Genomic DNA, 27,991 nt, shown 5'->3' on the forward strand with positions numbered 1-27,991 from the left:
GTGTTGGTTGGCCTTTGTCAGATGTAATGAACATGAAGCGCCACTGGATCCTTACACTATGTGCTTCACTAGCCGTCCTGGCAAGTATCACGCAGGCAAAAAGTGTCAAACATACATTAAGGCTGAAGAGAGCATTGCTCACGTGAGTATTATCTTATTATTCTTTTTTATGACCTCGCCACCTCATGTGCAAAATGTGTCATTTTCACTGGAAAATAAACTTTACTTTTCTGCGCCATGTTGGTACTTAGTACCTCCTTTACGGACAAGGTAACAAATAACAGTTCTGAACTTGTTCTAACCGCGGTAAAAATCATTACAAAGGCAGAGATGAAAGGAGTGTTGTGTCTTTCAGGTATATGTAGGACACATGACATATTTCATGGTGCATATCCATTGTCTTATTTTTCATTGGGCACCGTAATCTATTAAAACTTGCCTAATATAAGCAATACTGTTCTTAAGTTGCTGCCTGGGAGACTGATTACCTTGGATCGAGTAGGGGTATTTCAGCTGCCTTGAAAAAGAATACTGCAATGTATTCGAAACGTCGGCAAACTGTATGGTATGTACAGAAAACAACAAAACGGTTTAACCCTGAAAAAGAACTAAATACTACTGTTCTTGTATTCGCTTGTCTTGATTATTGTATTAATGTAAATAAAATGTAATTTTGGTACAAATATTTTACTTCCTCATTACACCATTTACTATGTTACTATATGTTACAATTTCACAGTAACCCGTCAACTTCTGTGAATAAATCATTGTTCTCCGTATCAGTTTCAAACTGGTACAACCTATGTTATGTCCAAATAATATCGATTATTTTTGTCCATTTTTCATTGAGGTAAATCTGTGTAGACTCCAGCTTTATTTTAAGAAATATTTGAAAATATTGTATAATAGAGATCACATATCTGCCAGCAGTGTAGAAATTGGAAAAGTCTTTCTTTTCCTAACATTCTGTTTACATGGACATAGCAAGTTTCGCAAATGGGCAACTCAATTCCGTTGTAAGAGGAACTATTACTAATTGCATCAGAATTATAAAAAGGCGTCGAACATAAAGATGATTCATTGTATTTCCATTCCCACGGTCATCAACTGACGTTCTCCTTCTTACTGAATTCTGAAACCCAAAATAAATAAATAAATAAATAAATAAATAAATAAATAAATAAATAAATAAATAAATAAATAAATAAAATGAAAGAGTGCATCTAGTTTTTTGGTACGTTTTGATAATAATAATAATAATAATAATAATAATAATAATAATAATAATAATAATAATAATAGTGTTATTGTTTTAACGTCCCACTAACTACTTTTATGGTCATGGGAGACGCCGAGGTGTCCGAATTTAGTCTCGCAGGAGATTTTTTACGTACCAGTAAATCTACCGACACGAGGCTGACTTATTTGAGCCTCTTCAAATACCACCTGACTGAGCCAGGATCGAACCTGCCAAGTCAGGGTCAGAAGGCCAGCGCCTCAACCGTCTGAGCCACTCAGCCCGGCATTGATACTCTTTTACAATCTACTTTACGACGCCCTGGTGCAGATAGGTCTTATGGTACCGATGAGACAGCTAAGAGCTAGGATTGGGAAGGAATCGACCGTGGGAAACCACGGAAAACCATCTTCTTGTCTGCTGACAGTGGGGTTCGAACCCACTATTTCCCGAATGCTTTCTTGGTATTTACTTAAAATCAACTTATTTGCGTGCTTAATATAATACTACTACTACTACTACTACTAATAATAATAATAATAATAATAATAATAATAATAATCATCATTATCATCATCATCATAGCATCATCCTTAGTCCATGACTATCGAAATGAGCGTCTTATGTGTTGACTTAACTTGCTTGAAATTGTTTTTCGACATTTCGTTCTTACTGTAAGTTCGCAGCACCGTAAATACTCCCATCAGCAAAATATAATCAATATGTTACATTGGCCAATTACAATGCGAAGATAAATTACTGCGATGAACAATTAATAGTTCCTGATATTGCTTTTGTATTAGGACGTGAGCGGTTAATACACTGAACGTTACCATCTTCAGAAATCAAGCTATCTTGGACTGAATGGATCCTGCAATCTCGGCTAATGGTAAATAGTCGAACAACGGTTTCGATATTATTTACTATTAATATCATTATTATCTTTTATTATATCATTAATAAAAAGATATGCACAAGTTATGTACGTAATAGAAGAGAGATACTGAGAGATCACAACATCGGAATATCGGTTACAAATCAAAATCCAGACTGGAAATCGATCGGATGGTTTTATTGGATGCGAAATGAAGACCTATCAAAGTGCCCTGGAAAACTAAAGTAGGCACTCAAATACAACATGTTGACGTGTCTGGAACTGGAATCAGTCAAAGACGCAGGTGATAACAGGAATTCAGCACTCTCTAGTTATTTTCTTTTCTGAGCGTCGTGAACTCAGTAGGTACCTTTCTCTATTGTAGACAGTCTTCAGCATTTCTGGAGGTATTCTGAATAAATAAATCAGTGAGCTTCTTAATTTTATCATTTCGTCCATCCCCATTAGGTGAGTGCAGCATCATATATGCCCTAGGAACACACGGTTTCTGAACAACATCAGAGTAACACAGAAGTATATTTTTTCCATTAACGTTTTTATGCATCTGAGATGTTGAAGGAATTCTGAAGAAAGATGTTTCCCGTGCGCCATGATAGTTGCCGAGATTTCAGTCACTTTCTTGCTGCGTTACGTCTGCAGTGTACCTTAAGCTGTACGTGTCTCCAGGGTGGTGCTAAACGAGTAAGTAAACTTGTGTCCTCATCCATAGGTTGTACTGCTCTTTTCAGGCACACCCTCAATGGAGGTGAGTTGCATGTATCACTTCAACTACATACCAGCCTTCCTGCCTTTCTTAAATTTCTGGCAGTACTGGGAATCGAACCCGGGCCGCCGAGGACGGCAGCTAATAACACTAACTGTTACGCTACGGATGTGGACGCTAAGCGAATGATAACGCTAAAATGGTACCGAATTTTTGAATCGACCTCTATGAAATGAAATGGCGTATGGCTTTTAGTGCCGGGATGTGTCCGAGGACTTCGGCTCGCCAGGTGCAGGTCTTTTGATTTGACTTCCGCAGGCGACCTGCGCGTCCTGATGAGGATGAAATGATGAAGACGACACAGTCCCCGTGCCAGGGGAAGTAACCAATTATGGTTGAAATTCCCTACTCTGCCGGGAGTCGAATGCGGGACCCCTGTGACCAAAGGCCAGCATTCTAACCATTTGGCCGTGGAGCCGGATATCGACCTCTCTCGTCAAAGAGTAAGCAGATATACACAAAGAGGTCCTTCTCCAGACCAGCAAGCTCGAAATACTGGACCAGCACTGCAAATCTATCAGTTAAACAGGGAGAGTATCAAGAGTTTAAAATAATAATAACAACAACAACAACAACAACAACAATAATAATAATAATAATAATAATAATAATAATAATAATAATAATAATAATAAAGGTATTTTGTCCCATCATCTAACCGCAAAATATATGTATGTATTACATGCACATAATCAATTATTAATTTCCATACTTTCCTGATATTACGTCTGATATTTATTATTATTATTATTATTATTATTATTATTATTATTATTATTATTATTATTATTATTACACAGAATTGTGATATATACCCGTGGCATTCTCCGCTTACAGTAGTACAGATAGCAAAATTATAACAAACAAATGTTAAATAAATGCAAAGTATTGCAAGAATTTATTGCAAAATAAAACTTCTCATGATAAACAAAGAGGCATATGCAAGCGAGAAACAAAATTTACATGCAAATTAAAAATGATTGCGTCTGGTGTAACATTACAAGTACATTTGAGCCCATAGGACTTCATAGAAAATTTGCAAATAAATCTTAGAACATTACTTATACGTGTCGTACTGTAATTATTTAGTTAGGAATTTACAAAATATGACTGAAAATATTCCATTACATATTATAGTGCCTTCATCACAAGTAGTTTTATTTATTTCTGAGCGCCACGACCCCATTAAAAATGTTTCTCCAACCTAGACAATTTTCAGCTTCTCGTTTGGTGAAGAGGTGAGCTTCTTAATTTGATCAGTCCGTCTGCACGCTGTCCTTGCTCGTTGTCTCGTACCTACCAACTTCCCTTGCATGATCCACTTCTAAATATTTCTTCTTTCTCGTGATGTGCCTGAAGAACTCGAAGATCTTGTTTCTGATTGACTTGGGTAGAAAGGCGTTTAGAGATGTTGAGTTGCTCATAGATTCACATACATTTGTTCTTTTTTCAGTCCACTGTACATGCAGTATTCTGCAGCAAAACCATATCTTGAACGCATGGGTGTGATAATTGTTGTTGAATTTTAGGGACTATGCTTGACAGCCATATAAAAGGATGTAGAAAACAATAGCTTCAATACGGCAGGTATTTATGTTGTTTGTTATCGCACTATCCTTCCAACTCGTGGCGAGTTTCTTCATGGCAACTCTCCCTAAGTTGATCTATTTACTCATTTTCACCTCACAACTTCCCGTGTCGCAGATAGTTGATACTAGATAGAAATAATTGTGTACTAGCTCCAGTCTACCGATCTGTGGTCCACAATAATTTTACCACCGATAGAGATGCCTCCTGTCTATCCATCAAGGGCTTTTCTGTTGACATGCTGTACAAGTGTGTTCAACAGTTTAGCAGATAAAATATATCGCTGTCTAACACCCTTGGAAACTCGAAAGAAGCACTTGTCTTCATAGTGGCGTTGTTGTTTCTAGATAGCCTAGATAGGGATACCGTGTTGTTCAAGGACTTGCCACAACACATACCGGTAAATACTGTTGAAAGCCTTTGCATGTTTGAGGAAGCAGATGAGAATAGGAATTCAAAACTCTCTAGGTTTCTCTATTGCTCTCGTCTGGCGTGAAAAATTTATTCCCGTGTTCCTCTTCGCTCTCCAAGTAACCTGCTTGTTCTACAGATGTGCGACGTAATCTTGGGCGTTTTAATTCTGACTGCAGTGTTGACTTTCATCTTCTAGTGTGTTGTTAGCCACAGTGGATAGATTTCACAGAACTGTTCCCATCCTTAAATTGATTCTTCCTTGCCCGAAGTAAGGTTCAATTTTCGTCAACCATCACCTACGTTCGAAGTTTAAGATCGTAAGTAAGGCTGGATTTTTTTTTGAAGAGGTCCCGAGTCTGATTGTGGTCTATAAGTTGCTCTATTTCCTGGGAGATCTTGTTAATGAACTCCGATCAATCCGTTCTTCAGTTACACTGTATTTCCCTACACACACACACATCACTTCACTCTTAAATTTAATGACGGGTGTTTTTTTATATATATAGGGATGTTTTGTGCTTTGTAGTATCTTATCCGCGGCAGGCAGGGATGTATACACAACGTCCTTGATCCTACTCTATATCTGAGATTCTTCTTCTTTTTTCACTCTGAAGCCTGTAAGTTCACATCTTACGTTTTCGCCGAATTCTTGAAGAGATTTCTCATCACTGTAGATTTCCGCTTGATTCTTGTTTTTTTTTTGTCACCAGTAGATTTCGAGCCGGCTCAGCGGTGTAGGGATATCGTTCCTGCCTCTTACCCGCAGGCACAGGGTTCCATTCTCGGTCAGGTCGGGGTTTCATACCTGTATCTCAGGGCTGGTTCGAGCTCCACTCAGCCTACGTGATTACAATTGAGGAGCTATCCGAAGGTGAGAGAGGGGCCCGGTCTAGAAAGTCAAGAATAACGACCGAGGGGATTCGTCGTACTGACCACACGACACCTCGTAATCTGCGGGCCTTCGGGCTGAGCAGTGGTCGCTTGGTAGGTCAAGGCCCTCCGGGGCTGTTGCGCTATGGGGTTTGGTTTGGTTTCGTTTCGTTTAGTAGATTTTGATCACTTGCACAGCTGCTCCCAGAAATGTTTTGCAATCTAGGACAGATGTCTTCCAGTGTCGCCGCAGTAATACAAAATCAATTTGATTTTAGATCCAGTCTCCTGGTTAGATCCTTGTTTAGAGACGCCTTGGGTGATATTGGAAGAGTGTATTGCAATCATATCGTTTCCGCCGCGGAACTCCATTACGAGCTTGCCTCGTTCAGTTCTCTCCCCTAGGCCATAGGGTCCAACAAGTGGTCGCAAGTGTTCGTCGTTTGTCGTGTTCCCGATCTTGGTATTGTCACTCTTCATTGCTCTTTATTGGCTATCTTACTTATAACCTGTTCCAAATGATCATAAAACTCCAGCATTACTTGGAAAGGTACTGGAGTGGAAGGACATAAACCTGAATGAAGTTAAGCTTAATGTGAGTGGAAAAGGAACGGAAACTCAACACACTACTGTTTAGACGTTTAGAAACTGCAGATGCAACGCTGTTTCAAGTTTCTTCATCACTTCGTGAAAAATGCCCTATGATGACAAACAAAAATGGACATTTTCTCTCCAATGAGCTTCACTAAGATCAAAAATAATTTAAAAGAAGTCACTTGAAATTCAAAGAAATGTGGTTTAACGTAAAAGCAGACTTCAGAGCTTCAGTTAACACCAACAACAACAACAATAATAATAATAATAATAATAATAATAATAATAATAATAATAATAATAATAATAATATATTAATCTTAAGATGTACCAAGGGGCGGAAATTGTGTCCTTCATACTGGAAGGCTCAAATTTGATAATATTGCTTCAAAACATTAAAATAATGCAATATTTATATTATTCGACTTGATTTAAAGTCAGTGGACGGTCATGATCTATTAGAATCACTAATTGAAATATTATCCTCTGTGTCGAAACTCGGTTCACGTATCGCAGATGTTATTGTATCATTCATTATAAAAGTTACCTTTTACGAAGAAAACATTCAACCTTAGAGCTAGATTTTCTTCACTTAAGAGAACAGCTGGAAATAGGAGAAATTTCGAAAAAAAAGGCATGTATCCTATGAGTCACGTGTAAATCACAGAAGAACCAATGTGATGTTAGGAAATGACTTGAGGAGATTTCCCTTTAAAGAGATCCGGATTCAGAGGGACTCCTCACCAAGGTGGTACGAAATGGTTTTCTGGTAGTGAAACTTATAAAGACTTGAAAGTATAATCGATCAAAAAATAATAATTGGGTGGCGTCAACTATCGTGTGCAGGCATTTGAATTTGATGTTCCGTTTTACTTCACGAGACCCCAGAATAAAATATTTCTCCGATGGATGTTTTATGGCCGAGTGTTAATTAGTTTTGTCGGGTAAAAATCAAACGTGTCATCATAGATCTTTAACAAGCTGACATTGCACTATATAAAGTATCGAAGGGACATTTCTTCGCCCTTAAAGAATCTGACTTCCTTAACCGGGTTTAAACCTACGGTCTTGGAGGTTGGCACTGATCCACAGATTTTGTTTTTTTAAATTTTTTTTGCTAGGGGCTGTACGTCGCACCGACACAGATAGGTCTTATGGCGACGATGGGATAGGAAAGGCCTAGGAGTTGGAACGAATCGGCCGTGGCCTTAATTAAGGTACAGCCCCAGCATTTGCCTGGTGTGAAAATGGTAAACCACGGAAAACCATCTTCAGGGCTGCCGATAGAGGGATTCGAACCTACTATCTCCCGGATGGAAGCTCACAGCCACACGCCTCTACGCGCACGGCCAACTCGCCCGGTGATCCACAGATCTTACAATGGTATTTGTGATATCCGTCAATTCAATATGAGTAAGTTGTTCAGTGATTTTTTCGTGCTTGTATCGTCATATTACAAATAGTTAACGCGTCCATCTGAACGGCGGGAGTAATTGATATCAGCCCTTTGGATCGTTACGTTTAAAATGTCTATCCTACAAGCGCAGGACATATTTATGTGGTAAACGATTTCGTTCAAACTTGGGAGGTTTATCTGCGTCAGAGATAAATAGAAAAATGTCCGAGGGCTTGTGTCATTAGCTACTATTTAAGCACAATATACCCTTTCAAATTTAACAGACGGGAGGTGGTGGGTTTGAATCCCTTTGTCGGTAGCCCTGAAAATGGTTTTCCCGTGGTTTCCCATTTTTACACCAGGCACATCCGGGGGTTGTACCTTAATTGAGGTCAAAGCTGCTTCCTTCCCTCCCCTAGCTCCTTCCTATCCCACTGTCGACTTATGGCTTATCTGTATCGGTGAAACCTAAAGCAACTTGTGTTTTGTAAATTTAACATACACCTAGGAAATTTGAATGAGAAATTCTCTCGCACCTTTACTTCAGTGGTTTATTTCAGTGGTTAGTATCCGAATTTCCCTTGCGTATCTTCATTTTCAGGAGTGTCACTCATTCATTTTAATCCGTTTATTCTCCCATTTGTATTTAAATGGCTTGAAGAAGCCCTGGTATTCATTGACAGGTACCAGTTTCTTTCACAAAATATGTGGTAGGGCTATAATATTTCATTAATTACTAAAAAAAATGTAACTTGTGTTTTTCAGTCCGTTGAAACACCGAATATAACACTTCCATAATATACTGTAACATATATAACATATAACGTATTTTAGTAACAGAATGGCACGTTTCGTTCTACAAAAACATCTTCAGATTCTATCAAATCACTTTTAGCCATGTGCATATATGTAAAATATTGCTTACGTTGTGTAAGCATGTCAATAGTTGTCACCAATTCTCAATCTTTACTTTTTTAAGTTGCTTTACGTCGCACCTACATAGATAGGTCTTATGGCAACTGTAGGACAGGCAAGGGCAAGGTGTGGGAAGGAAACCGAAGCGGCCGTGGCCGTAATTAAGGTACAGCACCAGCTTTTACCTGGTGTAAAAATGGGAAACCAAGGAAAACCATCTTCAGGGCTGCCGACAGTGGGGTTTGAACCCACTATCTCCCGGATGCGAGCTAATAGCTGCGCGCCCCTAAACGCACGGCCAACTCGCTCGGTCCATTCACATTCACGGAATGCTGGAATGCCGGACTGATGTTATTATTATATAAATATACACTACCGTCCATTAATTTCAATACACCTTATATCAATACACCTTATAATTTACATAGAATTCCCAGTAAATTCAGTATAAAGTCGTTGCTTATGTGTCTGTTTCCATCTGGATGGAATGTTATACAAAACGTATGTTGTGAAAATAAACAACAGCAATAGCACCGTGACTTGGTATGACTGTTGTGCAGTTTAAGGCTGACGGCATATTAGGCACAACTCTGTTATCTGTAGTGGTTTGAAGTCCTGGGCGAACATCAAGCATTGCTGAGGTGCATTCTACTTTGTTAATTGAATTTCAATCTCTTGGTGATAGCTGCAACGTGTGCATCGTTGGTGTGGCTTTGGGAGTGGGGATACGCACAAAATAACGTGTTGCAATTGTGCCTCTCTCAGCAGCAGGTTTATCAGTTCATCAAATTTCGGAACAATGTGGTTGGTGTAGGCTACCTATCGGGTGAGAGGTGGAGGGAGTGTAACACATCCTTCACCATCGACGATCGGGACAAACTCGTAAAAAAGTATAAGTGATGATAAATCAATCATAATTACTAGTAAGATATATAGGTTGAAAACTGCGCCACAAATACGAGCATGACTGGCAGAAATGAACGAGAAGAAAGTACGTTTTTAACAGAAAAAAGTAAACCGTTTGAGGCCGGCCATATATATAAATAAGACACTACAATTGGCTAGAAAACGCCGTAGTTGGGCACATGAAGACTGTAAGAAAGTATTGTTTGCAGATGAATTGACGTTCAAAGCCTTTGGTACCAGAAGGATATAATAATTTCGTGTGGCTATTGCTAGCCGAGTGCAGCCCTTTTAAGGCAGACCCTCCGATGAGGGTGACCAGAAGGATGGTATCTGTTCATAATATGAAGGGAAAATGTTGGGCCTGCAGTGCCTTCTAGCTGCAGTTAAACATGCTGGTGGTTCTATTAAGGCTTTGAAATTCTTTACAGGAGATATAGTTGAGGACATTCCGAAAACCGAAGGACGTATAGAACAGAAGTTATATCACCACATATTTCAGTATCATGCAGTATAGAAACGGTTTATCTTGTAACAGGATAATGACCCAAGACGTCGGTCAGCGTATTGTAAGAAATACATTGCATCAAAGGTAAAATAATAAAGTACTGAGAAATAAAGGCTCGCCGTCCGAAATCCATGATTCTAATCCCAGTGCAATGGTCTGGGATGAAGTAGACAGACATATCCGAGGAGTTCATACATCAAGCAACGGACATATCTGGTATGTTTTTAAAGTTGTGTCGAATCATACAGACTCAACATACCAACATGAGCTGATGATCTGTATGCCTCGAGCTTGTGAGGCAATCATTAAATACAAGGCGACATTGATGAAACCAAAATATATATTTTTTCTATTCGTATAAATTTAAACACCTACAATACGATTTTATTTTTGGAGAAATACGGAGTTTCGTGTTCATGTTTAAGATACCAGACAACTATTATGGTATATTGAATTTAATGTGCGGTAGTGTGTATATATACCGGGTGGTTCACCAGTCCCTTATATTTTTCGGAGGTAGCTAACCCAAGAAACGCGTCTATCATAGTCATCCGAGAAACATTAGTACCTGCTTCTTATTGCCTTAGTACAATCATACCGTTTATAAAATGTTCGTGAATATGGTAGAAATCATTAAAGGCAGTTAAACTATAATTAATGTGGAAAAAAAATCACAGCTGCGAGTAACACTATCTTACCGGGCGAGTTGGCCGTGCGGTCAGGGGAACGCGGCTGTTATCTTGCATCCGGGAGATAGTAGGTTCGAATCCCACTGTCGGCAGTCCTGAAGATGGTTTTTCGTGGTTTCTCATTTTCAGACTGTACCTTAATTAAGGCCACGGCCGCTTCCTTCCAACTCCTAGGCCTTTCCTATCCCATCGTCGCCATAAGACCTATCAGTGTCGGTGCCACGTAAAGCAACTAGCAAAAAAAAAAAAAAAAAATAACATTATCTTATGTTTGGACATGACTTCTCTATAAGGACTTCAACGAGCAAGCAGTGCATCGTCGCTTACGGTAGCTAAGGTGGCTAAACCACGCGTCGCTGCTCTTGCATCAGCCAAGCTGTGTGGTAGCAGGGTCGAATCGCAGGCTGGTACCCTATTATTTTATGAACACCATATTCAGTGACTGTAATATGGCCGCATATTATCCTTTTCCAAAGAGTGAATATTTATTTGATCCTGGAAAAGACGTAATGGTCTGTAGGTAGGAAGCAGTGTACTCTGCATATTCAGAGTAACAAATGGTCGAAATGTTGACCGCATTACAGTGTTCGTTAAACTTTTTAAAATTACGGCGCACGTGGCATACGTTTTAATTCGGCCGTAATTCTTTCTTTCTTCCTTTCTTTCTTTTTCTTTTCTTTCTTTCTTTCTTTCTTTCTTCCTTAATCCGTTTATCCTTCCTGGTTGGTTTTTCCATCGGAATCGGCGAGAGATCCCCCATACCACCTCAAGGGCAGTGTCCAGGAGCATGAGACTTTGGGTCGAGGCTACAACTGGGGAGTAGACCCAGAACCTCACACAGGCGGCCTCACCTGCTATACTGAACAGGGGCCTTGTTGGAGGATGTGAAGATTGGAAGGGATAGGCAAGTATGAAGGAAGGAAGTGGCCGTGGCCTTAAGTGAGGTAACATCCCGGCATTTGCCTGGAAAAGTGACAAACCACAGAAAACCACTTCGAGGATGGCTGAAGTGTAAATCGAATCTGCTCTACTCAGTTGAGCTCTAGATGCTGAGTGGACCTGGTTCCAGCCCTCGTGCCACTTTTCGAATTTCCTGACAGAGCCGGGAATCGAACCCGGGCCTCCGAGGGTGGCAGCTAATCACACTAACCACTACACCACACAGGCGGCCTCGGCCTACTTTCTCCATACATTAGCAACAATTCGATGTACGTTTCATAGGAATACATCGTGAGAAAATTATTAAGTGCTGTGATGTGACCTGGTAGGTGTGGATTATTGTTTGTGTGCGTCGGATTCGGTAGGCTGTGGATTCGAATGCCATGCTGACTGTCCTGAAAATGGTTTTCCTCGGATTCCAATTTTCACCACCAGACGAAAGCTGGGACGGTACCTTAATAAAAGACCAAGACCGATTTCCTTCCCAATATTTCCCCTACGCGTCCTAAGGGGAAAGACGCCAAATCAGAGCGCCCCCTTTAAAACCAATAGCAAAAGTTTACTGTATTATTTATTGTTTTATTATTTATTTCTGTTCTTCTTTCTTTCTTAATCTGCATGTTGAACAGGGGCCTTGTGATGGATGGGAAGTTTGGAAGGGATAGGCAAGGAAGAGGGAAGGAAGTGGCCGTGGCCTAAGTTAGGTACCATCCCAGCATTTGCCTGGAGGAGAAGTGGGAAACCACAGGAAACCACTTCCAGGATGGCTGAGGTGGGAGTCGAACACACCTATACTCAGTTGACCTCCCAAGGCGGAGTGGGTTCCGTTCCAGACCCCGTGCCACTTTTTAAATTTCGTGGCAGAGTCGGAAATCGAACCCGGGCCTCCGAGGATGGCAGATAATCACGCTAACCACTACACCACAGAGACGGACCAATAGTTAGTCAACTTACAAAATTATCTTCAGTTATTTTCAGTTAATCCGTTCATGTGAGTCAATTGTTTGTTCGGTCGCAGCCATGATCGATATCGATCTTATACTCGACACCCACTGTGAGATATTTGCGGTCGTTTGTTCCACAGCGGGTGACTGCTGAGTGGTGAGCCGCTCGTTTGCCATGTAATGTAAGGGGGAATGGTTTCTTCTTGGCTACCCTGGCTACGTCCCTTCCTGGAGAGACTTTCAAAATAGTGATCCTTATCATGCTGTAGAGTATCATAAACTACCAGTTGTAACAATATTAATTCCCTTACCATTCTACTCATTTAAGAAACAGTTTTCTAAATTTTAGCACATTTCCTTCCTCTTGAATGCAATGTGTTCACGTATTCTGAGTATTTTCATAATGTGTATTTCAACTCACTAACAGGCTGTTAAGAAGGCTTTTCATAATCTTTGCCCGGGAAGTTAAAATTTCTTCATACACTGTAGCTAATATACCTGTACAGGGTGTGTTGAAAGACGTTTCAGCATTGCTTGCACTCACTTCTGACAACAATATTCCTCACCACCTTCGCATGTAAACAATCGTAGAGCTGCCGAATATTGTATTTATGAATAAAAACCCATTCATGCACATTCAATGTAGTAGCGCAGTAGAGCTAGTAATGCTGCTGGTGTCGATGACCGCACCAAAAATTATCCGCCTCAGTCCCAAAAATACTCCTACAGGGACAGATAAACTGATTGTGCTACCAGGAGATATGACGTACATATTAGGAAGCGTGCTGAGTTCCACGTGGGGGAAAACTGCCGAGTTGGATTAGATTGTCTCCATGTGTTTTTGGCGAAAGACAAGTGAACGAGCTGGGCGATGAAGACTGTGCTGAACAGCTAACCCAGTCGTTAATCCTGTTTTATTTGCAGTCATCTAATCTCCCGGATGGCCATCCCATCCATTGTAATCTAGTGTTATGCAACACGCTGCGTTTACTACAATTCTTGAACATATCGGCTTCACTCCGATAATTCAAAGTAATACAACGAGATGTGCTGTTACAGACAAAATTTCAGTAGAACTCGTGATCGCCACTATTAATTCGTTATGGGTACCCCTAAATAACCCGTAAATGGTTATGAATAACACATACATTAAAACAATAGGTGCATACACAGACCAGGGTATTGTATAGTCTGCATGACAAGCCTCACAATAACAAACTTAGCTGGGACATGGTCGGAGTTTGATGATGGACAGGACTCCATGGCATGATGTTTGAATTCCACGAAAATATTTTTTCATCCCCAATTGCCTGGAACATGGCAAAGTTGCATACTTAATAGTTTCCCCAATGTATTTGTTTATTCGGCCCTAAAGGGACCGTTGATGTCGGAGCTGGGTTGGACGAGACTAAGAAGCATGTGACAGGTTTTCAGTTACCTAAGTCGTTTAACGCAGCACCTGCCGGAACAGACGACCTCCGTGTCCGATACAGAGCTGCACAATATATTCCACGGACTGTCTGGCACGTTGCAACATCTCGGGTGCAACGGATCAACATGTCTTGTTCATGAGCGGTATATGGTGACTATAATTGGCCGGCACCTTTATAATTACACGTTGTTCTACATAATACCTCAGGAAAATATCCAAAGGCGTAAGATCGGGTGATCTGGCGCGCCAGGGGACAGGTCCTCAACTTTGTATCTATTCATCAGGATACGTCGGATGGAGATGGTCCCAGACGACGATCACAGCATGCGGTGTAGCCCCTTCATGTTGAAACCACATCCTGCAGTGGTCAGGGAGTGGCAAGTGTTCCAGCAACGGTGGGAGTTCTTCGTAAACAAACTACAGATACCGTGCTCCTGTCAGATGGCCCTCAGAAAAATGTAGACCAATGAGGTGATCATCAACAGTGCCACACCATACCTACACGCCCCACTACACATGAAAAGCCGCCTGTCGTACCCGATGAGTATTATGCACAACCAGCAGTGCTTATTGTGATGATTAACGGTTCGCAGTGTCATTTCTGTTGAACCGCGATTCGTCCGTAAATAAGACATTCACTTAAACGACATGATCACGTGCTGTAGGGTCCATTTACAGGATGCCACCCGGCTTCGAAATTATGACCATGGAACTCCTGGTGTAAGTGTACATGGTACGGGTGAAACCGATGGGTATGCCTATCTGCCGTCGCATGTTGTTATCGTTCCAATGGGGCATGCTTTGCTCTACCTGTGTTCTGAGAGAATCTTTGAACACGTACGACTGTTGGTTGCTTGTGTCCTAGACACAGACCATCACCTCGTCATCCTCATACAATCCAACTTCACGATGCCACATAAACAAATCAGTCTGTGGAAACTATTCAGCATGCAACCTTGCCATGTTGGAGGCAATTTATGGTATAAAAAAAAGAGAAGGATTATTACTTTCGCGGGACCGTACCCTTGAGCCTTGCACTTATCTCCGACAGCGCCTCTGCCAAGTGAGCTATTGTGAAGCTTAAAATCCCGCGGTAAGTTCTCAGTCAGTATAGTACCTGTTCCTTGTCTGTTTGTACACCTCCCATTGTAACGTACGTGTTCTTTCTGCCTGTGCTCATTTTACCGGTTCATTCGGACGCACGAGGGCTCCTGTCTTCTAGCCATGTAATCGTAATAAATATGGCGGGTTGCATAAATCTAGATCTCAAATGGCGGACGGGCCAACCGGTATAGAAGTTGTTGTTTGCCTGAATAAAACGGCAGGAAGATGTTACGATTTTCATTTCTTGCTAGTGGTTTAAAGTTGCACTAACACATCGAAGTTATTCGGCGTCGGAATTATGGAAACGGGCTGGGATTGGGAAGGTAGTAGCTGTGACCCTAAATAAGATAAAGCCTGGTATGAAAATGGGAAATCACGGAAAACCATTTTCAGGGATACCGACGATGGGATTCGAATCCGCCATCTCCCGAATGGAACCTCACAGCTACGCAAACCTATCCGCGCGGCCAACTCGCTCATTATTATTATTATTATTATTATGAATACTTAAATATCATCATCATCTGTTTACCCTTCAGGTTCGGTTTTTCCCTCGGACTTAGCGAGGGATCCCACCTCTACCGCCTCAAGGGCTCTTGGTCGGGAGATACAACTGGGGAGTATGACCAGTACCTCGCCCAGGCGGCCTCACCTGCTATGCTGAACAGGGGCCTTGTGGAGGGATGGGAAGATTGGAAGGGATAGGCAAGGAAGAGGGAAGGAAGCGGCCGTGGCCTTATGTTAGGTACCATCCCGGCATTCGCCTGGAGGAGAAGTGGGAACTACGGAAAACCACTTCGAGGATGGCTGAGGTGGAAATCGAACCCACCTCTACTCAGTTTACCTCCAGAGGCTGAGTGGACCCCGTTCCAGCCCTCGTACCACTTTTCAAATTTCGTGGCAGAGCCGGGAATCGAACCCGGGCCTCCGGGGGTGGCAGCTAATCACGCTAACCACTACACCACAGAGGCGGACTAATACTTAAATATACTTTTTTAAATCTCGTTATCGTATGATTGTACCGGGTGAGTCAGCCGCGCCTGACGTTTCTGCTTTTAGGCCTCCCAACGAACGTCAGTGGCGTAATGGTTAATTTTCCTTTGCCGTATACCAAGCTACAGTCGCCATTAAAGCACTTACTGCGTCATCACTGCACGACACGTGCAAAAAACTTGTATGCGACAGGTATTTACACAATACATCAAACTGTCATACGGATATGTAAAATGTACGTGCGAATTATAAGCTTTCGATTGGTTATGAAATTATCGTTAAACACAATGGCATACTGACAGAAAACGTGTTTGAGTTTGTGGAGCGGGACGTAGTTTTACACCAAGTAAGGTTTTTGATAAGCTGAAGACAACAGTTACCGTGGTGCAGTGGACTAACCACCGACGTGTTGACGCATGTTGTGTTGGTAGGTGGGTTCGCATCCCACGGGCGATAAACATTTTTTCACATTTTGAGGATCAAATAAGAGGCCATTCGTGCCACATTCGACCAATAGCATGCATTTTGAATATGTAGTGGCCTGACACCTGGTGTAGCCTAATAGTCCTGGTCATTTCTTCGCTATGTATTCAACAGATGAGTATGTTGACATGATTCTCATGAACGGTGAAGAAAGACAGAATGCACAGCAAGCACAGCGCCTGTACCAGGAAAGATTTCCACACAGACAACAACTAATCGCCAATACGTTTAAGAGGGTGGAGCGACGTTTGCATATAACTTCGTCATCATCATCATCATCATCTGTTTACCCTCCAGGTTCGGCTTTTCCCTCGGACTCAGCGAGGGATCCCACCTCTACCGCCTCAAGGGCAGTGTTCTGGAGCTTCAGACTCTTGGTCGGGGGATACAACTGGGGAGAATGACCAGTACCTCGCCCAGGCGGCCTCGCCTGCTATGCTGAACAGGGGCCTTGTGGAGGGATGGGAAGATTGGAAGGGATAGGCAAGGAAGAGGGAAGGAAGCGGCCGAGGCCTTAAGTTAGGTACCATCCCGGCATTCGCCTGGAGGAGAAGTGGGAAACCACGGAAAACCCCTTCGAGGATGGCTGATGTGGGAATCGAACCCACCTCTACTCAGTTGACCTCCCGAGGCTGAGTAGACCCCGTTCCAGCCCTCGTACCACTTTTCAAATTTCGTGGCAGAGCCGGGAATCGAACCCGGACCTCCGGGGGTGGCAGCAAATTACGCTAACAACTACACCATAGAGGCGGACATATAACTTCGTCACTTTCCCAAACAGGTCCTGTGAGAGAGACACCAGTTACGTACTGTGAAACTGCTGAATTAATTTTGGACACTTCCCGGGAGAATCCTCACACGAGTACCCGGGTAGTGGCACAACAGGCCAAAATCAGCCAGTCGTCTGTTTGAAGGATATTCCATTCGAGATTTTCATCCTTATCACCTGCAATTACATCAAGATTTCAAAACTCGTGTTTATTGCTGTGCGTTGATACTGACTCAAGTGGCAAATGATCCAGCATTCGTATCTCATATTTTCTTTTCGGACGAGGCACGATTTCATAATAATAGCTCTGTGAATCGTCATAATATGCACTACTGGAGTGTTGTAAATCCTCACAGGGTAAGGCATACAGCATTTCAGGCAAGATGGAGAGTAAATATCACCTAATTGGATCATATTTTTTGAGATCATTTGATAGGAGCTCGGTAAATACAGTTTCTTCAAGAGCAACTACCATCGCTGCGAGAGGATGTGCCCCTGATGGAGGGCATAACCATGTGGTATCAACACGACGGAACTCCCCGTCACATGTCAGCAGATGTTCGCAACTACCTGAATGTTACACAGGAAAGGGAGGACCTGTCACCTGGCCTGCTAGATCACCCAATGTGACGCCACTGGACTTCTTCCTATGGGAATGTTTGAAGGATATAGTGTACGCTCAGCAGCCGGAAAATCCTGAAAGCCTTCGAAACCTTATTACGGAAGCCTGTGAATCCGTAACACCTACAATGCTACAAAGAGCCCGAATGGCAGTTCAGCGGCGTGCTGTAACGTGCAATACTGCAGGAGGTCATTTATTCAAACACTTACTGCGCCTACAGGCTGTTGTTCAGTAAAGCGGATTCAAACCCACAACCATTCTATCCTCGTCCAGCCCTGCTTATAAAACATCCACATAAGCGGACCTATTGGCCTAGAACAGTGCCAAAATAAATAAATAAATAAATAAATAAATAAATAAATAAATAAATAAATAAATAAATAAAATAACCAACGACGTGAGAACGTTCCGAAACATTGGTTCTGTGGGTGATTCTCGAAGAACAAAATGCGAATAAAATATACATGCTCGAGTGGGATTCGAACCCACCTACCAAACGTAACTGTATTAGCAGCACCGCTCTTAACCTATGACACCAGCACGACTCCAGCGACTGGGTGCAGGTACTTACGAATAACACATTAGTATCTCTCTCTTGTGTTTCTTGCTATAAGGTACTTCCGCTTCACAACTGCGCACAAGTTTTCTATCAGTATGCCATCGCTTTTAGCGTTCATTTCATACTCTACTGAAAGCTCATGATTGGCACATACTTTTTACATAACCGTATGATATTTTGATGCATTGTGTAAATGCCTGTCGCACACGGTACATGATTTTGCAACGGTAATGGTGCAGTGAGTGATTAAAGGCGATTGTTGCTTGGTAAACGGCAAAGAAGAATAGACTATAATGACACCAGTGACGTTCGGTGGGATGCCTAACATCATAAAACGTCTGGCGCGGCTGTCTCACCCGGTATTTATTGAATTGAAACATTTGAAAGAGTTACGTTTTACATTCGGGCGCAGGCATACAAACAAGTTGCTTTACGTCGCATCGACACAGAGAGATCTTAAGGCGACGACGGGCAAGAAGGGGCTAGGAGTGGTAAGGGAGAGGCCACGACCTTAATTAAGGTACAGCCGCAGCATTTGCCTGGTGTGAATATGGGAAACTACGGAAAATCATCTTTAGGGCTGCTGACAGTGGGGATCGAACCCACAATCTCCCGAATACCGGCGTACAAACAAATTAAATATTTGGTCACTAAATAAATCGTAATTACTGCACCGCTATGCTTTGCCTTTTTTCTCTGAACCTGCTGTGTTTTTCTTCTGTCCTGAACTTTCACACTTGCAGTGTACGCTTTGTGGTGACATTTGAGCTTACCATAACTTTTGTGCCTCACAAGAACGTTTCCTTACGAGTATTTGGCAATCTCGCCAGCTAGTGTAAGGGAAACCTCTCTTCAGAAAATGTTAATAAGAATACTTTGTTTCAGAGATCAGAGTGAATTCGAAAAACGACGAGTACCTCAGACCAGTTTAAATAAAATGAGTTATGAAAGGTGGCTTAAGAGAAAGACAAACATCGCAACTGAAATTAATAGTAAGTATATTTCAATTCAGTTGTTTAATATATTGATAAATTCGTTAATTCACTTCGAATATAAGTCAACTGTTCACAAATCGCTGATTAATGAGAAGGCTCCAAAATTTTCTTTGTTATAGATATTTTATTGTTATATTGATTTTCGATCTATTTAGATCATCATCATCATCATCCGTTTACCCTCCAGGTTCGGCTTTTCCCTCGGACTCAGCGAGGGATCCCACCTCTACCGCCTCAAGGGCAGTGTCCTGGAGCTTTAGACTCTTGGTCGGGGGATACAACTGGGGAGAATGACCAGTACCTCGCCCAGGCGGCCTCACCTGCTATGCTGAACAGGGGCCTTTGGAGGGATGGGAAGATTGGAAGGGATAGACAAGGAAGAGGGAAGGAAGCGGCCGTGGCCTTAAGTTAGGTACCATCCCGGCATTCGCCTGGAGGTGAAGTGGGAAACCACGGAAAACCACTTCGAGGATGGCTGAGGTGGGAATTGAACCCACCTCTACTCAGTTGACCTCCCGAGGCTGAGTGGACCCCGTTCCAGCCCTCGTACCACTGTTCAAATTTTCGTGGCAGAGCCGGGAATCGAACCCGAACCTTCGGGGGTGGCAGCTAATCACGCTAACCACTACACCACAGAGGCGGACATCTATTTAGATACGAGTGAATATTTAAATACTGTATGATCTGATATGGCCATGCTGAAGTCAATATCGACATTTTATCACCATTTGCGACGTCCAAAGGTGACAGCTTATCTCCTGCAGATAATGAATTCAAATCAACAATTCCGTTTACATTCTCGCCTCTTGAATGTACTGTATAATTTCTCCTCTTTCCGTGTTTGTATTATGGGTAATCTTGTGATTCCTTGTAAATTAACAAAATGCTAAATAGCATGAAACGAAAGAGAGAGATACTAAGAAAATATTCCTCTCAATATGGGATCTAATTTATAGACGCAGAATCAAATACCATATCGTTTCTACTTGGAGACTGGAATTCTCCTCATTGTGCTCGACTTAAGTTCATCTCAAACAAAATATAAAATAGGGAGTTTCATTCTTCATTGAATGGTTTGATGCCGTGTTGCTCTTTGTGAGAGTTATGGAATTTCATCTTCGAACCACTAAAGGATGGACTCTCTGCCAGTCATCTAGAAACCTTTTGTATTCGAAAGCTTTTACCTGCGGAGAATATTTCATATTTTAATTAAATATAAGAGGTGATCAGGAAGGACCTCAACAATACCAGTGACGATATAAACAGAGTCCAACCTAGAAGCTACTGGAGGAGAGAGACAAAAAATTTGACCTCATCTGAGTGATAAAAGCAAAGAAGAAAAATAGGAATAATAAGAAGAAACTGTGAGATGATTTTCGTTGTGATTCAGAGCTGCCCAATGTATTAAGATGGAACTGAAAATATAATTTTCCTTTAATGAACATGACCAGCAGACAGCTAAATAAGTGATAACATTTAGGTTAAAATTTTAAGTATTTTATGTTATCTGACGTGATATAATGAGAGCTCTAGAATTTATTTTCAGAGGGTCCAGAGTTCATGTTAAATTTTTAAAATTGAACAAGTAACTAGAAAATTAAAATAGTCTATTATTTGTCCTATCCGGTGTAAAAAACCGTGAATCAAGTTAATATTCAAAAAGTGCAGACATCGATTTAATATCGAGAGAGATTGCGTGTGTATGTTCTCCTCGATGTTACTAGCAATCATTGTCAATGCATTCGCATAAGACATTTTCACTTCATTAACGGGATATCCTGTGCCTACTTAGCTTTTAATTCTGCATAGCAAAGCAGCCCTGAAAACAGTGGAGAGAGGACAAATGCATCTGTGAGCACTCCTCATTCTTTCAGAATACCTTTCATTATAACTACGAGGCCAATATACTAGTTTTACAAAAAAAAATAGATCCGATTTCATATAATACTATAAATGCCATTTAGGTAGTAGTGTTCTAAACATTTGAAATCATGCATCTGTTCCAGTTTAGTATGCTCTATCTGTCATTCATTAATCTGCGGCTTCCTTACATTTCAGTCTAGGGAATACAAATTTTCATTCCACTCTCGCTGCATTTAACTGTCCTTTCGAATAGATCGATTTTCACTGTTCGTTCTTCAAAATAAGTCTGCGTTTACTTTTGTACTTACGCTAGAAAACTGCACTCATCACAAAAGAAAATTCCCCTAAATAAGATTTATCAATTCTTTATAGTTACTCAAAATCTTACTGTACAGTATTTATAATAAATATTTCTTTGTAATCTGAAATAAGAATTGCCGTTAATAATCTTAAGTAATAATATCAGTGTATATTATTATAATTTGTGGCAGTCAACGTTAATGCTACGTAACATGGTTTATTTTCCGTGTGACCGTCCAGTGGCCACTTAAATTCTCTTCAGTTTCTCAGTTTCATGAAAAGGGCCAGTTCATAAAACAACAATGAACTGCTATTCTGTTCAACAGAACTATGAATCTACGTCAGGCCTGCCCTACGTGGCTCCCGTGGGTGCTATGGTGCCCCTGGCATACATTTTTAGCACCCTCCAAACGCTAATTTAACTGTACCAACATTAACCCTAGCTCAAATTTTCGGAATATTTTTTAACATAATAGTAATGGTTATTTTTTCTCGAGGATTCCCACAATTCTGGTTCAACTCTTTCTCTTTATAGTTTTAGCAGTACTCATTCTACAGACCACATCCTCTGATATTTCAGGTGCTGTGCGCTTTTGAAGTACACTGTGTGTTGTGGCAAGTCTGTTCATTATAATACCTTCTTTCTGTTGAGTGCTAGACGTTATTGAGACAGACTGAGGGATGAAGTGAATAGGTTTAGACTTGGTATTTCCCAGTTAGAACACTTTTCAGGAAACAGTAACACTGTTAATATTTCATATATCCTTCCTTTTGAACATTCCTACAATCTCACGAAACATCTGCATTTCACGTCCGTGGAACAGTTTCACGGAGTCCTCAATAGAATTTGGATTGTATTGTTATCAGAAGCAGTATTCTATTTATCTATAAGTATATTTTATTTTGTCTTCTTTAATTTAGATTTAAACTTTATTTATATTTAGTGAAGAATTGCATTTTCACGACTTCAGCTTTAATTTATATTGTCTGCGAGAATTATGCATCATTTATTAATTCGTATTATTATTATTATTAGTATATAAATTGATTATAATCATGTCTAAATGTTTATGAACCTACAGTTTTAATAATGAATGTTGGGATCAATACTGTTCTTTAACTTACAGCAAAAATGCGATGTCTGATTTCATACTAAATACGAAAGTACGATACGTTTAAAAATATTCGTTCAATATTAGCCTACATGTTTCTATGTTATCATCATAGTGATCATTATCATCATAATCATCACAACCATCATAACCAACATCATCATCATCATCATCATCATTAAACGGTACCCGCGTCTCCTTAGCCATGATTCAGGTGCGCCCCACCAAATCCAAAGTTTGGACGGCTCTGATATACGTGAATTAACTATGAATCTACGTAATTTTAGTTTTACTCGAACAAAAACATAACAGTAATAATTACTGTACAAACGATAAGTTATTAAAATGGACGCCTATGAAACATAAGTTTAATTTTAAAGAAATAGTTTGTAGCTTTGTGTACATATTGACATAATGAATGTACGCACGCGATAACAGGGACGTTCATTTCGTAACTCCCATGTGCATTGGTGTGGACTTGAACTGTAGGTGCCCAGTAAATAGTATCTGAAGATGTCAATGACTCGACTACAACGATTTTTTATCTCCTTAGGAGCAAAATACTTTAACAATTTTTCAAAAAGGTCACACCTTCTCTTGCGCAACGATTAAAGTTCACCGCTGTTAATCTCGTTTAGCACACCACCCATTGCTTACAGGACTATCAAGTAAAATATTTAACATTAGCATACGTTGGCGATCTATTTCCATCACCTGAATTATCCATTTAATCCTCATATATCTGCACAAAAGTCTAACGGAGAGACATACACATGCATCATTTCGGCTGTACAGAAGCACTGAACATAACGGTAGTCCTGTCTATGATATTTCGAACTTCATGGCGTCATGGATGAGTAGGTATTGGTAGCTCCTACGACAGGGAAAACTAGGATGAAAAATATTCTACACAATATTTACTTCTGGAGTGAAATGATTGAATTTCGGTCACTTCCTCCGTCATCAGGTTAAGTATTTTCGTTTCCGTAATAATTTAAAACGTCAATTTCGTCCGTGTATTGTTCATTTCTGATTCAGAAAACTGCAGATATTTCTGCTTTACTTACTGTGAAAAACACAATTTATTCATGCGAAGACTGAGTTTCAGTTACATAAATTTACTTTAGCATGTAATATCAAGGCATTTTCTCAATATTCAAATAATATGTTTTAAGGCTAATTGAAGGCAAATGAAAAACGAATTATTTAATTATACTTCCTTCATTTCTCTATCGAGGGAGCTCTTCACCCTTTTATTCTATTCCGTGAGATGACTTTATGCAGATAACTTTCCTATGTTCTTATCGTGGAACTAAGGATGCCTGTAATGGTTAGTATATCCTAACCTCATTCAATTATAATGAACATAAACATTATATGTCAAGTACTTTGGTATCCTTCTTAACATCTGACGTCAACAACTGCTTTGCAATCTTACTTCTACAGACTTAATATATGTGGTATAATCGTTGTCCACCTTCTGCAATGACGGTGGGTTAGATCCTGAATTATCATGATGATTTGAGTGTTTAGAAAAACGCTGAATGTGGTATTATTGCAGCTCAGGTACTCCACAGTTCGTCAATATTTTTAACTAAGCTACTGAAGTAACTGTTGCTCGAACTATATATATATCATTGTGGCCATTAGACCTCTCTGTGTCGGTGCGACGTGAAACAAATTGTAAATTAATCAGACGTAAACGAAATGCACGGGCCGATCAGGAATCAAGTCTAAGACTCTCTAAGTCGAAGGCCACACTGGCGATCATTTAGCCAATGAGCAGGGAAATTGTAAAAACATTATTCTTACTGTTATTATTATTACTGATGGTGAAGACTGTTGTGTAAAGTTTAAGTGTAAAGGAATGCTTTCCTTTTGTTCCAGATTGCAAGGATAAATTAGAGGAGCCACCTAACTCCTTCATCGAATGCACCACATACAGGTGAGAAATGACGGCGATGTGCACTGTGATAGTCTACACAATACAACACACAGTGCATGTGAATAATAAGGAAAATATTTAATGAATTGTTTCCTTTGATGTAAATAATAAGGCAGTATCAGTATGGGACTGGAAATACTTAATGTCTTAGTTATGGACTGAAAAGTATGATCTAAGTAGTTCCAATTCGGTTAATTGCTGGAATGATGACAGACTAATGTTCATAAAGTCTACCCGCCACTTGAATACTTGGCTCAGCCCATCATCTCACAGATTCAACACATTCCTAATATAGTCGAATATACTTCACAATTCCCTCAAGAGAATTACGGCATTACTTTTTAAAATTCAGTCAAGGCATACTGTACACTTTGAGCATGGGGAAGTGTTTGGCGCCCAAAATACACACACATTTGAACTCCCCACAGTCTATGATATAATTCCATTGATAACACTAAGGTAATTCTTGACAGTCTTAAAACTCAGAAAATCAATTTTTATATTTGAACCCTGAAAATGAGAAAGGCATTTCTTGAGATTTAACTCGAATTTTTATTACCTTCCTTCCATACACAGGACTACAAACTGAACGGTCACTTTTTGGGAACACATAGGACATGAACGTGACCAAAGTCACGATACCACGTGGTGACAACGTCACTAAGGGCTCTCAGATTACGTGCTGACTTGGCCGTGATGGATGCAAGTGACGACGTAAGTGACTTTAAACGCGGGCAGCTAATCGGGACCCGGATGTGTGTGCCAGTATGTAAACAGTAACCGTTCTCGTTGACTGCCTCGAAGGTGTACCAATAGCGGAGGAATCGTGGACAGACATCGAGCGGAAAATCAAACTGGGGTCGGCCACAAGTGGTTAAACAGACGGATGTCACGACTGATATCAAAGTAACAACGTCCCACAATGACACATTTGACCCCTCCAGCACAAGACTTTGCAGGTACGTCCGGTTTCCACAATGACCTTCTGCGAATCGTGTCGGGAGTCGTAGACGAACAAGGGGTCAACGGTTGACCCCATCTCAAAGCAAAAAACGCCTCGTGTGGGCACAAAAATGTGCCAATTGACCTTCGATGCACAAAAGAGGGTTTTCCGGAGTGACGTCCTGACAGTCCTGTCAGTATCTGGCTAACAGCAAGAAGCTACCTCCTCTAGCTGTACCGCGGGCGTCCAACAGGCCAGTATCTTCATGGTCTAGGGAGTATTATCATGGCATAAGTTAGGGCCATTGGTCATCGTACCATACACCTTGAGTGGTGAAGACAACAGCGATCTGTTGGCTGACGATCTGCACCCGCGCCACCAGGCAGTTTGTCCAGGCAATTCCATATTCCAGCAGGACAACGTGACATTTAAACGGGCTTAAGCCACAACAAACGGATTGGAGAAACATGACAGGGAATTCTTCAATCTGCCATGGCTCCCAAATTTTCTCGACTGTATCAAATGCAGTGTGATGGACGTTAATATGCCTCCATAAAATGTATAGCAACTGTACTAGGCGCTCCAGTCAGCATGGCTTTAATTGGATATGGAAAACCTACGCCACTTTAAGGAATATGTACTGCGAAGTTTGCAAGCCGTGATCGCCAAAAATGGAGCGGCCTTGAGTAAGATTAGGTGTAGATGTACTGACTAATACATCGACCTATTAAGAAGAACCGTGCCGCAATTGCGGGTTCTAGGAGCTGTTTGTGGTTTGATTATATGTGCTGATCGTGTGTGGGAGTTATTCTGTGACTACAGATTGTTATTAGTGATATTAGGGTCACATTTTGCTATATTTTGTGCCGTAAGTGACCGACATCTTGATTTTTACAATCAATCCATAGATAACAGTTACTAGGGCAGTTTAGTATTTTCGTCGATTATACTGCCCTAAACGTCCGCCATTGAAAACCATAGCAATGGTAACCATAGTAGAAATGGGGACTCTCTACTCTCATGTTCTGTGTTTCCAAGGCCTCAGAATTTGTATTGTTTATCTACACCTTCTAACCTTAATTAGTCAGCCATCCTTAGGACGGGTAAACTGCGTAGGGACCGAATATCTCCCGATATACGGAGATCCCCTATATCAAGTCTCCCTGAGAGTGGATGAGCAGGTATAGGCTAGGGCATTCTATTGTCCTGGGGAGGCAAGAAATTGTTCCTAAAGTGGAGGAACCAAATTTTGGTCAACGGCATTAGAATGCAGAAGGCAACGGGAAGCCACTACATTCACGATCCTCAAGGATACCCCTATAAATTCACATAGTAATGGTTCGGTGCAAGGCAAAGATAACCTCCGTATGGAGACGGCATTTAAAGAGAAGAATAACTCCGTATTAGCTAGGGTTCTTTATAAACTTATCGTACATACATACATACATACATACATACATACATATATACATACATACATACATACATACATACATATATACAGTATTATCAGTTATAGATGTGTTCATGTTCTTTTATTTTCACAGCGGTTGCCGAGCAACGTGTGAAGATGGCTTCAGATTCCCGTCTGGCGTACCTTTCTACATGACAGTTTGCACAAGTGGGAAATGGCAGGTCTTAGATACTGAAGATAATAAAATACCAAGGTGCATAAAGGATGAGTCCTACCCAGCCTAGAATATCACCGCAATATCCATAACAATCAACGTTACCCAAGATTTATCCAGCATGTGTATCCACTAACACTCCATGAACCATGAATTCATCAGGAGTAAATTCAATTTTCATTATTATTATTATTATTATCATCAATATTTCGATTTGGTCTTGATAAAATATACATACTTAGTAAGTTTAACGCAACATGCCGTACATTTTCAATTTAACAAGCAATGATTGTTATTGTAAATTATAATAATACTAAATTCCTAATTAAAATAGAATTGTATCTAATAACTCACTGTAATTTGTTATATGAAATTATTGAATTATGTATACAAAGGAAGTGACATCATTATTTATTCTGTGACCATGTTGATTGCACGATAGTACCAGTTCCTTTATAAACAAGAACACGATACATATTGATGAGAAGGAAAGAGTTATTTTTCAAGAAATGCTTGTTAATAATATGAATGTCATTCAATTTACGATAACTGTATACTTTTAATAATAAAAGAATCCGTTGTTATATTA

General features: G+C 40.6%; 1 protein-coding gene across 1 annotated transcript; it reads left to right on the forward strand.

Moving 5' to 3' along the window:
• Nucleotides 1-27,991, forward strand: LOC136867353 (uncharacterized). Its single transcript, XM_068227076.1, has 4 exons — nt 1-142; nt 19,502-19,608; nt 24,774-24,831; nt 27,322-27,991. Exons 1-4 carry the CDS (start codon nt 27-29, stop codon nt 27,470-27,472), a joined length of 432 nt encoding a protein of 143 aa, XP_068083177.1. The 5' UTR covers nt 1-26; the 3' UTR covers nt 27,473-27,991.

The sequence above is a fragment of the Anabrus simplex genome, chromosome 3 (assembly GCF_040414725.1).
Source record: "Anabrus simplex isolate iqAnaSimp1 chromosome 3, ASM4041472v1, whole genome shotgun sequence".
Taxonomy (NCBI): Eukaryota; Metazoa; Arthropoda; class Insecta; order Orthoptera; family Tettigoniidae; genus Anabrus; species Anabrus simplex.

Excerpts from the sequence above, each read along its gene's own strand:
- LOC136867353 (XM_068227076.1), top strand. The coding sequence starts at position 27 with ATGAACATGAAGCGCCACTGGATCCTTACACTATGTGCTTCACTAGCC. Across the intron at positions 143-19,501 it reads CTGAAGAGAGCATTGCTCAC|AGATCAGAGTGAATTCGAAA; the intron begins GTGAGTATTATC and ends ACTTTGTTTCAG. Across the intron at positions 24,832-27,321 it reads ATCGAATGCACCACATACAG|CGGTTGCCGAGCAACGTGTG; the intron begins GTGAGAAATGAC and ends TTATTTTCACAG.